This window comes from Pantherophis guttatus, chromosome 1, assembly GCF_059756535.1.
Source record: "Pantherophis guttatus breed Tessera chromosome 1, ASM5975653v1, whole genome shotgun sequence".
In the NCBI taxonomy this organism is placed as follows: domain Eukaryota; kingdom Metazoa; phylum Chordata; class Lepidosauria; order Squamata; family Colubridae; genus Pantherophis; species Pantherophis guttatus.
In genome coordinates, this window is record NC_142063.1 from 105,713,348 (window position 1) to 105,730,457 (window position 17,110).

The 17,110-nt window shown below is 40.9% G+C and overlaps 1 protein-coding gene across 12 annotated transcripts in view; it reads right to left on the bottom strand.

Moving 5' to 3' along the window:
* Nucleotides 1-10,201: 10,201 nt before the first annotated feature.
* The window catches only part of BRSK2 (BR serine/threonine kinase 2), a 467,655-nt gene continuing 460,746 nt past the window's right edge, over nucleotides 10,202-17,110 (bottom strand). For 8 of the 12 annotated variants that reach the window (XM_060687737.2, XM_034416848.3, XM_087880323.1 and 5 more), the window contains one exon: nucleotides 10,202-13,307. In XM_060687737.2, the coding sequence (XP_060543720.1) occupies nucleotides 13,084-13,307 (224 nt within the window). In that variant the 3' untranslated portion in view covers nucleotides 10,202-13,083. The remainder of the gene's footprint in view (nucleotides 13,308-17,110) is intronic. The other 4 variants (XM_087880317.1, XM_087880331.1, XM_087880353.1 and 1 more) reach the window with 1 other exon arrangement.

A 17,110-nucleotide genomic window follows, 5' to 3' on the forward strand; every position in this document is an offset into this window, starting at 1 on the left:
TGTGCATTGACAGAATAATGAGGGGAAACAAGAAGATATTGGATACATTCCATGATAGGGTTGAGCACCAACAGCAGAACAAAGGAAGTGCCAACCTACCTAGTAAGAGGATAGGGCCCTGTTAGGGAATCCCAGGCCAACCTACCCTCTGTGCCCTCCCCAGTGAATAATCTCCACAGCAGTGTTACAATATAGTTAATGCTTGATCAATTTATGGAGAATACAGACTGCTCCAGATTGAATAGGAAGAGAACAGCAACTATCATCTTCACTTCCAGAAGACCATCTAATGTATCTTATTCCCCTTCTTTTGTCTATTTGCAATCCTTACAGAAAAAAATTATTGGACAGAAATTTATTGGACAATGGCATGATAGAAAAGCAAATTTATACAGAAGAAGCCTTTTTGAGTATAAAAAGGAAAGTTGGAGAACCACCCAAACACCAGAAAGCAAAACAAATACATAAGGGTCTGAACCTCCAGGTTAGAAATTGTCAGCATGACCAGATGGACCAGGCTAGGAGATCAACTCCACAGGAAGGCTAAAACTCCTTGTGTTGAGACTGACTATAAGAATAGAACCTCAAAAGTAGGCTCATGTTGTCCCTCTTCTCCTTATAGTTCAGTGAATTACGGAGGTGGTCTTCCTAAGAAGCTTTGAAATAATATCTCATTCTGGACTTTAAAATATGTTTCAGTCTCTTTTATCTAGCCTGCATATTTCCATCAAAATTGTCTTCCTTATTTTCTACAGAGCCATCATACTAGATAATTATTTTTACTTATTTATTTCTTACATTTATTTGCTGCCTATCTCGCATGCGGCTACTCTAGGCAGCTAGAGCGAACCTTTAACCATTCTCTTATCATAGTTTTGCACATCCCATTCAGATTTTTTGCTGGAAGCTCTTCAGGTTCTTCTAGAAGAATAGTTTCAATTTCAAACCAGTCCATTTCAAATTAGCTGCAGCAGTATCCATAGTACAGCATTAACAAGATGCTGGTCTACTGAATCACTTGAGAACAAAAGATACCCACATTTCTGAAAATTTGAACAAGCTGCATTGAGCAACCTCAGACTAACAATCTATTGCCTTTAAAATACAGGTTTGTGATCAATTTAAACAAGTTTTACTGCTGATGTAAATCCCACACTTGGAATGGAATAAACCAAACTATTCTGTTTCAGGAGCATCTCCTCAAACTTCAAGAGGCAAGAAAGAAATCCTAGCATCCAGAAGACCAGTCACTATAAAACTGGCAAGATTACAGGATGTGATATACAGTAAATCAGGTGGATAAGCAAACAAATAAACCGCGTTAGGTTCAGCCCAATGGGCCTATTTCCACTTCAGCCCACTACAGTGGCCCTTTCCAGAATTAGATTGCAAGCAGAACCCTACTGGTATCAAGCAAGGTAATCTAAGCAATCTGCCTTCTTTCAGTTCTATTTTTTTTCCCAATGCATAATTATCAAGAATATGTTTACTTTCCTCTCTTTTCGGAGAAGACGAACAGCCGTTTTAACATTTGCTTCCTGCAGTGTATAAACACTATCTGCCTGTTTAAATAGATATCTGTTTTTATTGGAATCAAAGGGGCATATTTCAATTAAACCAATTAAAGTGTGGCAGAACCACAATTAGAGCCTGGTACAATAACTTGTTCTTGCAATAAAACCTGTATCCGAACTGTATCGGTTAGGCTAACAGATTGCAAAAGTGGAAATAATCTGCATGCAAATGCAATAGAGTTTATAACTGCCCGATTTTGATTTTGTAAAAGATGAGAGCAACAGAGGCAGCTTGAGGCAGAGGACTCTAGCTAAGATGGAATTAGCGATAACGCTGATAAACTGCATCTTCTGTAGATGGAAGGTAAATGCCCCAACATAAAGTTCCAGCTTTTGTTATGAATTGTCCATGAAACTGAGGTTATACAGAAAGAATTACACAGCCATCTAAGTTACTTTTATTGATTTTTAAAATTTTATTTATTCATCCTGCCTTTATTATTTTTATAGATAACTCAAGGCACAGAACAAACCTTTTATGCCTTCCTCCTCCTATTTTCACCACAATAATCTTTTGAAGTGAGTTAGACCGAGAGAGAGGGATTGGTTCAAAATCAGCCATCCGGCTGCCATATCTAAGGTGGGATTAGAACTCACAGTCTTGTTGGGTTCTAGCTTGGTGCCTTAACCACTAGCCTAAGGGGGAGGAGTTAAATTAAACTGGGAAAGGTATTTGCATTATAATTACAGGCACGTTAAGAGTAGTTTTTCTCTATGTTGTGTCTTTGGACACTGAAATGCCCACAATGTCACTGCTAAATATAAGATGTGTATAGGTTACATCAGGGGTGTCAAACTCAAAGCCTGTGGGCCGGATCTGGGTATGATAATTGAACAACATGACTATTAGCCTTCCTGGTTAAAGGCAACGGGACTTTTCTTCAGCCAGTTCCTCAGATTTACCCTACTAGGTTGAGTGAATGAGTGGACATGAGTGGTCAATATGCCAGTCCATTTCCAAAGACACTGAGGGGCCATATTTTTACAGCTGGTTGAAGATGTCAGGGGAGAGGACATATACCGTATTTTTCAGAGTATAAGATGCACCTTTCCCCCCCTAAAAGGGGGTGAAAATTTAGGTGCGTCTTATACACCGAATGTAGCCCCGCCCACCACTGACCTCCACCCTTTGGCCTCTGCATCCCAGCAGTTTACCTCCTTGCAGCAAGCAGCAAGAAGAAACAGCTCGTTTCAGCTTCAGCACATCCTAATTAGCACAAGTTGATTGGATCGGCCTCCCGACTCTCAGCTGGTTTGCTCTCAGCTGGTTTGCTCTCAGCTGTTTTGCGCGGGCCTCTGCTGCTTGCTGCAAGGAGGTAAATTTCTGGGAACAGATTTTTTTTTTCTTGTGCTAATCAAGCTATGCTGAAAACGAAAATGAAAGTAATGCAGGCTGTTTGCTGTAACAAGGCAAAATTGCTGGGAGGCAGAAGCAGATTTCTTTTTCTTGTTTTCCTCACCAAAAAAGGTAGGTGCGTCTTATAGTCCGGAGCGTCTTATATTCCGAAAAATACGGTATTTTAAGCTGTTACTGTTATGCAAATAATTCCATATTTGTCACTGAGATGAAATTCCTGCTTTTGTGACTCAACTACATTCAAATTAGAAAACTCCATTTGGCACTCAGTGTAATGGCAAATGGCGTATTGTACACTAAACTAAACTGAAACTAAAAGTGACATCTCCAAAAGTGACCAGGGAGTAGTATATTTCTTAGTTCCTTGTTCAACTTCCTTGACACTACTCCCAGAGATCAAAGTCATATGTAAAGTGCCAGGAATGGTGGAGGTTTTTTTTTGCAATTGCTGTAGCAGGAAAAACAAAACTGCTTTTTGAATCAAGTTGCAAATCAACTAATGTCATTGTTAACCCTTTGAAATGTGTCTTTATTTTGTCCAGATTGGTGGATGGATTCCAGTAGCGGTGAGAATCTGACTAGCCTCAATATGAACATTATGTAGGAATGTCTATGGAGGTTGTCAGTCATCCAGGTCATGGTTTGTCCCAAAGGTGCTTTTTCAGGTGCTTTCAACTGGATTTTCTGGTTTTTCTTTGAAGACGTTTCGCTTCTTATCCAAGAAGCTTCATCAGCTTGAGCTCTCCTTGAAAAAGCACTTTTGAGACATTTTGTTGGACTGCTGTGGGTCCCATCAGCCCGATTATTCTGGCTGGTTGGGTCCAGGAGGAGGACCTTCTCTGCTTTGCTCCTGCCCCCTGGAACATCTTGTCCCCGAATATGAGGTTGGCCCCAACCCTCCCATCTTTTCATAAGGGCCTAAACATGTGGCTGTGACAGTCAGCTTGGGGCCCCAGTGTGGGACCAATGCAATGGAGGTAGATGATTAATATCATCTTGCCTGTTTTGACATTGCCCTACAGATGCAACCTCTTTCAGAAATTACTTTCACTTTCTCACTTTATTTAATCATCTGCTGTATTCCATGTATAACTGCCTGGAACACTGACGTGTGTCGGGTGTTTCATCCGAAATTGCTCACATGATTGAAGGAAATAATACTTTTCCATCTTCTATGTCAAAAATTATTTTTTCTTCTGAGGGTTAAACCAACAGGTTTTTCTCTCCCCTTTTAGCAATGAACAGCCAATATTTATGTTTATGATAACTTGGTATCTTTTAATGACTACAGAATATATTGCTTTATTCTAAATAATGTAGGCCCACTGTGATAGATCTGCAATTAATACTTACAGCATTCTTTGGCTTATCTTACCATGGAATAGTCCTAATTAACAAGAAAGACCACTTACAATTTTTTCAACCATGAGCTGCATGCCTTGCATGAGTAAACTGTCAGGAAATGTAACCAATTTAAGACATCCCTTTCTGGATTTTAAGGCCTTCTTCTGCTTTGGCTGCTGTGGTAACCTGATGTTCTGCCCAGATATTTATCCCGATGCCCATGATTGCTGAATTCTCTTGCTTCTTTACTCATCCAAGCACACTCATATAATGTCTCCTATTACTCGGAAGAAAATGGCAGAACTCTTTGTCAATTTCCAAAATGGAAGAAAAAGGCGGAACTATATCTCATGAATAAATTCATTAAAAAGGTCCAACTTCTCTGAGAAATGTATTTATTATTTAAGGGCAGCGATTAATGACTGGGATGGGAGTGGGGAGGCATTCCTGCCACATTGCACAGTAGCGAAGTGGAGTAAAGAGTTGGCCTACAGTAAGATGAAGCACAAGTAAATCAGATAAGTCAGCAGCACTATGAATGTGTAGCCTAAAAGACAAGCAGCGAGTGACTTCCCAGCTGGTAGGAGCTAAATACCAGAAGTCATTGTATGTTCCTCCAGCAACAAATGATTCCTGGTCCATGGTCATCTCAATACGAAGTGGTCATGCAGATCAGCTCTTAATTATGGTCAAAGGGTTTTCTGGACAGTGATTGTGACATCTTCATTGTTGCATCCAACAAATTAAGATTTTTTTTTTAAAAAAAAAGTTCTTTAAAATGGTTTAAATTGGGCTATGTCATACTTCAAGATGCATGGCCATGTATTTACATGACAATTTCAAAAACTCTTCATTATAATTCAGCTAGAATTCACTTTTCCTGCAGAGCTAAATAGTTGGATAAATCAACAGTTTCCTGCTAATATTTGTTTCAGCTCAATGTTTAGGGGAGATTTAGGCAGCTCTAAAAGAAGTGGTTTCATAGACTGTAGTCCCCCATTCCAACATATCGCCTGGGAAACCACATTCTGGTGCACCAGATTTTAAAGATTTATGTGATAATGCAAATCCAACCATTCTGATTTAGTCTTATGTGTAAGACACATTTGTTTAACAAATCGTGATTTCAAAATCATGGTTTTATACAGAGTAAATCCAAAGGGCTGGGAGTGGCATAAAGGAGAGTAAATGCATTAATGAAAAACAAGAGAAAATTATTTATTGTAGTTATTAGGTGACTAAAAGTGCCTTCAAAATTCTTGCAATCTTTCTCTGTTCCATGGATTATTGCCCTCCAAAATCTATATTTGACAGATAAACACTTAAGATTCAACACAACATATACCTACCCACCCACATTTCTCTCTTTGTAAGGAAAGAGGTTTAAGAAGATCAGAAGCAAAGCCAGAGAATAATAGAAAATAAAATGGAGATAAATTTGCTGTTAGCATATTAAAAAACAAAACTTGTAGAGTAATATATACCCAGGAATCTATCAAATGGCAAATGATAATTAAAATAAAACCAAATTAAATCTATATTTTAAAACTAGAATTAAACATCTTGAAGCAAGGCACTTTTATTGTATTAGCGCTTACCTGAAGTTTAGGACGTCCATATCTTCTGCTGGAAACATGTCAATAAGAAATCATTAGAAGCATTGCCCTAGAGCAGTGATGGCTAACCTTTTTGCCATCGCGTGCCAGGAAGGGGTGGGGGTCACACACGCACGTGCCCACACCCATAATTCTATGTGCCCTGCCCCCATGCTTGCGCGTGTGAGCCCTCTCCCCCCGCTCCTGGCACGCGATGGCCCGGTAGGCCTGTTTTTCTTTCTCACCTGGCTCCAGAGCCTCTCTGGGAGTCTGGGGAGGGTGAAAACTGCCTTCCCCAACCCCCCTGGAGTCCTCTGGAGACCGAAAATGGGCCTTTTGACAACTTCCAGTCCCACCGCAGCTGAGCTCGCGTGCCCTCTGATATGGCTATGCGTGCCACCTGTGGCACACATGCCATAGTTTCGCCATCACGGCCCTAGAGACTGACTTCTTATAGGAAGTGAAAAGTTCTTAACAAAATAATAGAGTTGGAAGGGACCTTGAAGGTCTTCTAGTCTGACCCTCTGCTCAGGCAGGAAACCCTATACCATTTCAGACAAATGGCTGTCCAATCTCTTCTTCAAAACTTCCAGTGTTGGAACATTCACAACTTCTGGAGGCAAGTTGTTTCACTGTTTAATTGTTCTAACTGTCAGGACATTTCTTCTAAGTTCTAGGTTGCTTCTCGCCTTGATTAGCTTCCATCCATTGCTTCTTATTCTGCCTTCAGGTGCTTTAGAGCAGAGGTCACCAACCTTTTGGACCTCAGGGACCACTAAGTTCATAATTTTAAATTCCGTGGACCACTAATATGATCTGCCTAATGGACATGGCTAGGTGGTCATGTGACTGGGTGGGCGTGGCCAACTCGATTTACTCATGTTGAGGGGCGCCTCGCTGGCCTCTACTCATCCCTCCCCGCCCAGCCACTCCTCGCCTGCCCAACTGGGCTCCTTTGGGCCCCAACAGGAAGCAGTTGTTGGAGGTAAGCAGCCACCATGAGAAAGAGTTGGCAAAACAGCTGGCTCAGTTCAAATTGGATCTGACCGAGAAGGAGGCTTAGCAGAAGCATCTCACTGAGGACTACGAACATAGACTTTCCAAGCAGAGGGAAGACCTGCTGGAGTGCAAGGCCAGGTACTGGTAGCCTGGAGGCTCAATGGGCTGAGAGGGTCAGGCAGTTCCAGGCCATGATGCAGTCCCACTGGAACAAGGCCCTCTGGCTCTTGGCCACCAGCGGTACTTCCCTCCAGCCTTCGCCCAAAGCCTCACACTAGAAGGCTGAAGCAGATCCCAAGTAGGAATTTCTGCCCCCCTCCAACCCACATAAAAAGACCCCAAAGGACTCCCAGCATGAGCGACTGCAAGGAGCTGGTATGGGCCAAGTTTGGACCACTGCAGCCCATCCTCCAGCAGCAGAACAAACTTCAAGGGAACTCAGGGCCTGGTTGCGAGAAGTCCCATGCTCCTCAGGAGATGGGGAAGCTCTCCTGTTTGCTGGCCTTCCACTCTGGCGTACCTTGGCAACTGGACTGTTTCTCTCCACCTCCCTTTCCTGTTTTGTGTGATGGATCAATGCGGGGGACATCAACCTAGTTTGACACTGGGGCGCTGTGTGCCCAGACCAGGCGCTTTCTCTCAGCCCTGCCCATCTCTACTTCGTGAGGCCTCTGAGCAGGAGGCCTGAGAGAAAGTGCCTGGTCAGGGCACACACAGCCTTCCAGGAACCTCTTCTGTGTTCCTTCTCTCAAGGGGAAGCTTTGTGGTCAATCTGAGTGAAGGAAGAAGAAGACGGGCAGACTGACGGTAGCTTGCTGACTTTGGTGGGAAAGTCGGTCCCATATTCCATAGCTCTAGTCACAGGACTGGCCCATTGGTCATCTCAAAGCAGCTCCTCCACACAGATGCACCAGTCTGCCCGGGAGTGGCTGGGCAGCTCCCCAGCAGGCTGGTGCACCTGGGTGTAGAAGCTGCTCTGGGATGACCAATGGGCCAGTCCTGTGACTAGAACTATGGAATATGGGACCGGCCAGGCAGCTCATGGTGGGGCTGGAAATCTCTGCCATAGACGGTGGTACGTGCAACGTGCAAGGAGTAGGCAAGCCCTCACCATCTGGAACAAGATAATGGTGGTGTTGCGGCAAGGGGAAGTGGTGGCACAGGTGGGCTGAAACGGCAGTGGTGATGGCCGGAGCCTTAGTGTGCAGGAGCGAAGTGCCACTTGCCTTTGCACATCAACAGCATTCCGCCTTCATCGCAGTACATTTGTGCCAGCTGGTGGCGCTAAGGCAGCCCTCATCTCCTGCTGCTTTGGGCTTGCAGCAGTAAGCCACATCCAAGAAGCCCTACAATAGAGAGAAGTGGCCAGTGCGGGCTCTGTGAGTGGCCATGAAGCGGGATCAGCATGGCCCATTCTTGCCTGCAGCATTGGTGGGCAGGATAGGGTCACCGCCACCGCCTGCTTCTGCTTTGCCTTTGCTAAGGCGGCAGGCACTAGAAGGGTGCTGTGCTCAGCCAGCCAGTCCCTTCCCGCCACTTGGTTTGGGGCAGTGCCTGACAGGCCTAGGTGCGGTGGGCAGGCAAGTGGGTGGAGCGAACAACTCGGGGATTTGGGTGGCCTTGATATGGCCAGGATGCCAGCAGGATCCCTGGCTGCCAAGGCCGGCGAGGCACAGTGTTTGGGCTCTGGTGCACTCTTCTCCTCCCAGGTGGCCGGAGTTTCACGTGCTGCTCACTGAGACTCCTGATCTCCTGTGACATAGGGAGGGGCTGGAGCTACTAAATTGGAGGCCAAGCTAAGTGCCTGAAGGATCCTATCCCATCACTGGGAGCCCAGGCGCTTCAGCAAGTGGCGTGCGAAACTTTGGCCAGGCTCCTCAAGAGATGGAGTTTGCAGGGGCCGATTTAGCACCCGGGCTGGCTACAACTCAAATGTTCATTGCACGTAACCAGCCCAGGGGCTATAGTTTGAGGACCCCTGATTTAATACAATATAAAAAATGCAAATAATTTTTCTGCGGACCACTGGTTGGTGACCGCTGCTTTAGAGAATAGCTTGACTCCTCCTCCTTTTCATTAAATTAGATATACACAATTCCAGCAACCATTCTTTATATAATTAGCCTCCAACCCCCTAATCATCTTTGTTGCTCTTCTCTGCACTCTTTCTAGAATCACAACATCTTTTTTACAACATGGCGACCAAAACTGGATGCAGTATTCCAAGTGTGGTCTTATCAAGGCATTATACAATGCTTTGATTTGTTCTTTTTTCAGCTGAGATCCTATATATATTGGGGAAGTTTCTGCTGTCCCTTGAAACAGAGTCTTGACTACAACTTCAGGGTCTCCCACATTAAAGATCAAGTGTGATTGATCACCAAAGTTCAATTCAACTGATACAGAGAACATTCAAAAGCATGTATTTCTAATATTTTTGAAGGAGAAAGTACAAGTAGTCCTTAACTCACAACCATTCATTTAGAAATCATTTAAAGTAACAACAGTGCTGGAGAAAGTAATTTATGACTGGTCCTTGAACTTATGACCGTTGCAGCATCCCCATAATCATGTGTTCCAAATTTGGGCACTTAGCAATCAGCATGGTTGCAGCGTCCTGGGGTCATGAGATTGATTGCCAGTTGGCTTCCATCAAGCAGTCAATGGGGGAAATTGGATTTATTTAACAGCTGTGGGATTCACTTACCAGCTGCAGTGATTTGCTTATAACAAAAAGATTGTAAAATCATCTGGGACAGAAATTCTGGTCACAACTGTAATCGTAAGTTGAAGACTATCTCTGTGCATATCATATGGACACAAACCATTTGTTTTTATTTCCAACCTTTTATTAAGTAAAGTGCCCAGAATCAGAGTCAAGCATTTTTTCAAAATCAAGAAATAAACACATAATACCTAGTCCAAGTGCCTTTCTTATTTTGCCAAACTGTCCCAAAGACGCTCATTTTGTGGACCCGGTCATGAAACTGTAGGTGCCAGGCTAATCGAAGCCTAACTGGAAGACTGGGAACAATTAACTTTCCATCCTCCTTACCGATGTTGAATCAGAACCCCCCCCCAAAAAGCCCTTATATTTTAAAAAATCTCCACACTTCACTTTAGATCTCAACTTATAGTGGGATCTTCACCACGGAAAGCCAGCTGCTGTATTCTCTGCCAGCCCTGGATAAATCTCAAGGTTAGACCAGAGGAAACTGATGTAGTGACCATATTCTGAAGCTACACGAAATATATGATGGAGATTAGGCAAAATACTTACCTGACCACCCCCCTCTGGCCAGCTGTCATAAACAAGACACCCGAAGAGCCAGTATCTTTACTGAATGAATTTATTGTTTTTGAACTAAAGTTGTTCACAGTTATTTAACAAGGGATACATCAGAAGGTTCCTCTTTGTCCTTTGAACTGTTAAATAATATCAGATTGTGTCCACTAGTGAGTGTGTGTGCATGTGTCATCCAAGTACAAAATAGGAAGGATAACAAGAGGTATTGCTTTCATTTATTCTTATGTCTTGTGTAAATGATCTCCTTCCTGTGTGTACTATATGGGCTATTATTGTTATTATTATTATTATTTGAAATCCCAGCCTTTTGTAGAGGTACAAGTTAACAGAAGCCTTAAAAGCTATACATAAAGGAAGAAAAACCAGGGAAACGGACTGAGGGTGGTAGAAGAGAAGCTTTGGAGAGAATGAAGGAGAAAATGGAGGCAGAAAAGACAACAGAAGCAAGAGAGAATAATTTACAGCAATATCATGCAATTAAAACTGCCTCCAGATCTCTACATTCTCACCTCTCTCTGTTCCCAGCCACCACCCTACCAAGGTCTAACATGCACACAGCAATAGAAGAGAAAAGGTTAAGATTAGGAGAACCAAACCAAACCACAACGAAAAACACCCTCCACTTTTGTGGATCTTTTTCAAAATATTGGTTGTTGTTTTTCTTCTTCTTCAAACCTATATACAGGAAAAACAGGTCCAATAAGGGCAGAATGAACCAGGACAAACATAGAAATAAAAATAATCGGAAAGAAATACAAACAGTGAAAGAGAAATCTAATATTAACATTTAAAAATATTGCAGTTTAACATACGCTTATAGGAACCCAAACAATAGCAATTGAAGATAATAAGGGGACTGAATATTAACTCTACATTTAAAACATACTGGATTTTAGAATTTTGTTGTCATCTTTTTTTTTTTTTTTTTGCCTGTCATTTATGGTATTTTAAAAATCTTCCTCTCCAGCTAGACTTGGAGAGAGAGAAAGAGAGTGGGAGAGAGAAAGAGACATCAAATGAAAAAGAAGAAAAGGAGCATTGGTGAGAGGAACAAGTTGTGTTCTTGTTGAAATTCCACCCCCCCCCCAAATAAATACAAATCAATGTCACCTCTATTCAGTAATGAAAGCAGAAGATATATCTAACATCTTAAAATTTTAAATATATATATATATATATTTATATTTATATATATGCATTATAAATAATAACCAAGACCTAATAATAACTTAACTACACAGAAAATCCAGCCCACTCATCCTTCTCCAAAAACAAAGGGAAAAAAACCCCCAAAACAAATATAAAAATATCTTGCAATACTTTTAAAAGTTTACAGTAGCTTTGTGTTGAACTCGTCCATAGTGCTATCGCCTCCATAGTTTCTTCAAATGAACTATGTCCCAGTGGTTATACACACAGGCACGCACAAAGGAAAAAGGGGGAAATCTATTTCTCATCTTATAGTCTGCTTTCGCATTAAAAAAACAAAACAAAACAAACCCAAACGTACATACACAACCCAAATAAATAAACAAAACCAGCAAATAAATAATACTGATATATCAATGCAGCACTAATGACACCATAATTGCATCCAGATGTGTGATGTAGCAGATAATTCAGCCGGCCGAAGGAAAATTCCAATGTGGAAGGAAAGGTCTGAGAGAGCAGGTTGAGAAGAGAAGAAGTCCTAACAGCGGTGGCGATGATGGTGAAGGTGGTAGCCAGAGCAGAGCTTGGCAGCAGGTGAGGCTGTGCCCCAGAATTGGATTCTTGTCCTTTGTCCTTGCTGTTGATAGCGGACTTTCCCTAAGTTTCAGTGTCCATGTTTGCTTGACTGTTTCCTTGTATTTTTGTTTCCCTCAAGTTTATGGCTGCCTCTCCAGCCATTTGGAAAAAAAAAACTGATTTGAAATTACAAAAACACAAACACAATTTGAAAAACAATTCGGATGGGAAGAAAGAGATGGAGGGGCGGGGGGACAGTTCTTATAAAAATCTTAATATGGAATGAGAACAATATGCCATCCTATTCCCTATCCTCCCCCCCGCACCCTCTCCCAGAGTCTAGTTTCACCAGGAGGAAAGGGTGTAGTCACAGTCAACGTTGCTTTCCTGGAATTCCAACTGTGACAGGTTGCAGTTTCTCAGCTGTTCTCCGCACAGAGCACCAAAAGAAAATTGTGTGTTGAGGGCAAATGGAATGGAGGAGACCCATTTCCTGCAGTGGGAGACAGGAGGCTGGAAGTTCCCCTCCCTCCCCCCAAACCAGTCCGTGGACAGTCTTACATCACTGGCCTTCCGTGAACAAGCATTCGCGGAGCACAGAAGGTGAAGATGTTGGCTGACATGTTAACTTTTCGGGATAATTCCTGGTAGTAGATTGGAAACAAGTGGTGGTATCAGAAACACAGAGAGAACACAGGAATATAATGGGGATGGTGGAGTCAGAAGCGGGGGATATGTTACGGTGAGGGGGAGGAGTTATTGCAAGGAAAGTACTGGGAGGAAGAAACAAAACCCAAACAAACAGGATTTGCCAAAATGGGTTTGTCAATTGTTACTTTTTTTCCCCTTTTATATGTCTGTGTGAGTGTCTATGTGTGTGTGTGCATTATTTGTATAGGTATCATATAAATCTATATATGTATATGTGTGGATTATATATATTTACATGTGCATGTATATATATAATTTTTAAATATATATATATGTATGTATATATATACACACATTGTTTTTCCATACAAAAATTTACTATAGACAGTTTTGTCCTATGGTAGCACTATTATATACACCCATCTAGTTTAGAGGCTAAAGAATACTCATTCATTTGGGGAGCTTTTCTTCACTTTTCTAGGTGATATTATTGGATTGACTTAATTTTTTTTTTCTCAGTGCATTTATTTAAGGTTGGTCTTGTAAGCCGAGTGATGAGGCCATCTTTGCCTTCTCTTTGCCAGCGGGGAACTTAGTGTCTCCTCTAGACCCATAGTCATTTTTATCGGAATCGCTCCGCTTGCTGTTTGTGCTATGCTTGGTTGGCGTGCCGGGGGGATGGCTCACCTGCCCGTTCTTCTCGTCTGAAAAAAGTTGTTTAATTACGTCAAAGAAGTTACTCAATGGGCTGCCTGGGTATACAAAACAGAGGAGACAAAAACAAAAAGAAAACAAAGAAAGCAAGAGAGAGAGAGAGAAAGAGAGAGAGAGATAAAGGGAAGAGGAAGAGAAGAGAACAAACAAACAAATGAACAATGGGGTTTTAAACAAGAAGAACATGATGAGCGGTCCAGAGCCACGTGCATGGGGGTGTGTGGAGGATGAAGACAATGAGTAAAAAAGGAAGAGCATCAGGAAGGGAGCACCGCCTAAGCGTATGGAAACCCTGGAGCAAGGAAGGACCCATTGGGTAGCTGGAATCCTGCCCTGTTCAGCACGTACGGAATATTTATCCAGCAAAGCTATTGCAAGGCATTATGCAGGCTGCTATGCGGCAGAGTATCACGATATATCACGATGGGCTTATATACAATTCTTCTGAAATTAACCTAACTGAAGTGAGTCATGAATCATGGAACCTACGCATGCTGACTAGGAATTCCATTCAATTGAATTCAAGGAACCTTCCATGCAGGCAAGTGTGCTCGAAGTAACTTAATTATCTATATTAATTAGATTATTCATTTCAAAGAGAGGAGATCCGTGTGCATAAAGGAGGAACACGCAAATCTGGTTCTCCTTTGAAATGAATTTTGCACCACTTGTAAAAAAAAAAAAGCATTCCTAACCATTTTCTGTATGAGTACTTTATTTTGTATTTTAATAATGCTACCGAACCTGATTTGCCAGTCTCTGTCATCTGCTGCAAAGCAGACTCGCTCTTTAGATTTCAGAGAATCCATATTGCTGAGCACATTGTAAGCCGCCCTGAGTCTTCGGAGAAGGGCGGCATATAAATCAAATTTTTTTTAAAAAATGCATCTGGCAAAATGCACAGGAATGAAGAAAACGAAACACGCATCTACAGACACAATGCATTCTGTGAACTCTCCGCCTCTTCATTTCATGACTAAGTCCCCAAATCTTAATGGTGTGATAGACTGTCTTGAGCAACCCAGACATGCCATTGTGGTGGTAAAAGGCATTTCTCTCCCCCGCATATGAAGGTGTATTCGCTACTAACCCTACCCTGAAAACCGATATGAAAAAACAAAGCCAAACTGGTTGATATCAGGACAGGACACAATCTGGAATTACCAGGGCTGCCGGCTAGACAGGGAAGGGTTAAAAAAAGCATCCCAGAAGAAGGGGCAATGGTAAAATTTGTCTATGGTTGTCAAGAAAAAAAGACAGGCATGACATCACTAAGAGCTAAGCTTGACTTGAAGAGGAGTTGTTTGTTTGACCTCAAAGGCGATTCTCCTGAATGGTTGAAATTTGAGCAAAATACAAGTTAGGGAAAATTGGATTGTGTTTGTAAGGTGTTAGGGTAATTCCATTCCTTGGGACAGAACAGTCAGATATAAGTAATTTTTTAAAATGAAGTTAATAAAGTTTTGGATCCATGCTATCTCAAAAACCTGCACTTAAAGCAGGTAGCAGCTGCTATGGTGCTCAGCCACTTGCCTTGTCTTTGTTGAGACAAGAAAGTAAAAATTCAAAATTCAAATTCAATAAATAAATAAATAAAAATACATATCTGATCACCACTTCAACTTGGAGATGATGTAGCAACAGGGCATTGAATGAAATTTCTCACTGAGATTTGTTTGGAATCATTGATTTTTAGAAAAAATGCAACATTTAAATAAAGATCGGACAATATTATACTAGTGTAAAGCTGCTGCACATACAAGAAGATTCTCATTGTAAGGTATAGACATTCCGGAAAATTAATTCGACTAGAGAAACATCTATATTAATTTGTTATTACAAAAGTAACTCAAAAGAAATCAGGAAAATTTATTGTTGACATTAATGCAACAGTTTCTTTTGAATACTTTTCCAAATGACTATGTCTCTTGAGGCTTTATTTTTTGGAGATGCATTTTAATAGATGCATGTGCACGGTTTCGTGCTGATTTACAGCAGGAATGAGTTAAAAATCATGTCACTATCTCATCTGTGAAATATAAGTAGGTAGGTAGGTAAATAAGTAAATAAATAATAATCTAGTCGATAACAAAGCAGCAGAAAATGACACAATGGAGACAATCCAGTAAGATATTAACAGATTTTTCTTATTCTGTGGAGCTAACTGCATATTCTATCTGGGTTACTTGCCCTTTTCAGATTTAGGTGGCTATTTCACAATACTGAAACTCAACAGCATATTTTTTACTGAAGAAGTCAGACAGCTACTGAAATAAATAAGAGACCAAAGGCAATAACATTAAGATATATTTTGATTATACGTCGAATAGGCATATAGTAATTTTGATATTTTATAGGATTTTAGGGGATATTTTCCTAGATGCATTTCATAAACCAGAATACCTTCCTTTAGTTAATAAAACTGAACAAGCTGAAAAAAGAGTAACACAAGTACAAAAAAAGGAAAGCAACATAACAAAATGATATAAGGGCTATAGATACAGGGTAGTCAGATCCCATAGACAGTCTATAGGAGACCATCAGACTAGAATTTCTGAATACCAAAGAAAATGTCACTGAACTTAAAAATTTTCAAACGCCATGCATCAAACAAGTAAGGAAATATCTTTTAAAAATGGCAATTGATTTGAACACTGTTTTTGTACACCCCATATTTTTTGTTTACATAATAAATTAAATAAAAGAAGAATTGATTTTATTGTAACCATCCATCCATAGCCTACTTCTATAAACAACTTCTTCATAAATCTGAAATAATACCAGGTTTTTAATCTGCTGAATAACTGGGATCATAAATTTGTCTTTCCAGTGTTCAAAACTAGTCTCTTAGGAGACTAGGAGTTTATTTAGGAGAACATGGAGAATCCACAGTGGAAATGGAATATATTTATTTATTTAAAAGATTTATATGGCCGTCAATCTTGAGCAACCTTGGGCAGCTTAGAACGACCATAAATTTCTTAGCTGTAGTTTTTAGCGCAACTTGAATCATGTTAAACATTGATAAACACTTGACCAACTGATTTCAGATGATGGGACCTTTCTCTAATACCCTGGAAAAATAGACCAGAAGGCTAATTCCTATGATAAATACCTATCCTCCACATTCACCCTTTTTCACAAAACAACAATCAGACATATAAAGAATTGAAGAGGATGAGTTTCATGAAAGCCTTATGTATAAAAATGATTATATAGCAGGAATAATAAATAAGGCATAGAAGCTTCTTTTATCTCAGAATAGCTTATTTGGGTACCTGCGTGGCTTTGGACCCTGTATCTTCATATGCAAAATGAAACCAATGAACAGAAAGTGTGAAATAAAACTGGTAAAACACTGTAAGGGCTTCTGGGAAAGTCAAGAGAATATTACACATTTCTAAATTTTCTAAGAAACGCATTCAGCAAGATCAAAGAGAAAAGGAAGTGCAGAAGAAGCATGGGGAGAAAGCATGGACGTTGAGCTCCGCCCACAGATCAAAGCAAAAGACAAGGGCAAACCAAAAAAATGCAGGATATTTGCTTGGAGGCTTCAATGTAATGTTAATATTTTAATCTGGATAGAGGATCTATATTTTCCTCTTTTTTTGCTCGGTAATTTTTCAATCCTATGTGGTGCTTGTTTGCTTTCAACAGGAAAGGTTCACCTTTATGGCACCTACTGTGGTGACTTTAATTAAAGCATCTAACTGAGTCTGATAGAGCTTGTGAAATTTTGATGAAACAATGATCCAAGGGAGAAAGGAATGATTAGGGAGTCAGAGATGGCAGCCCTTCCATTTGACTTCTCCACAGTACCTGAATTGAGAATAAAATAAAT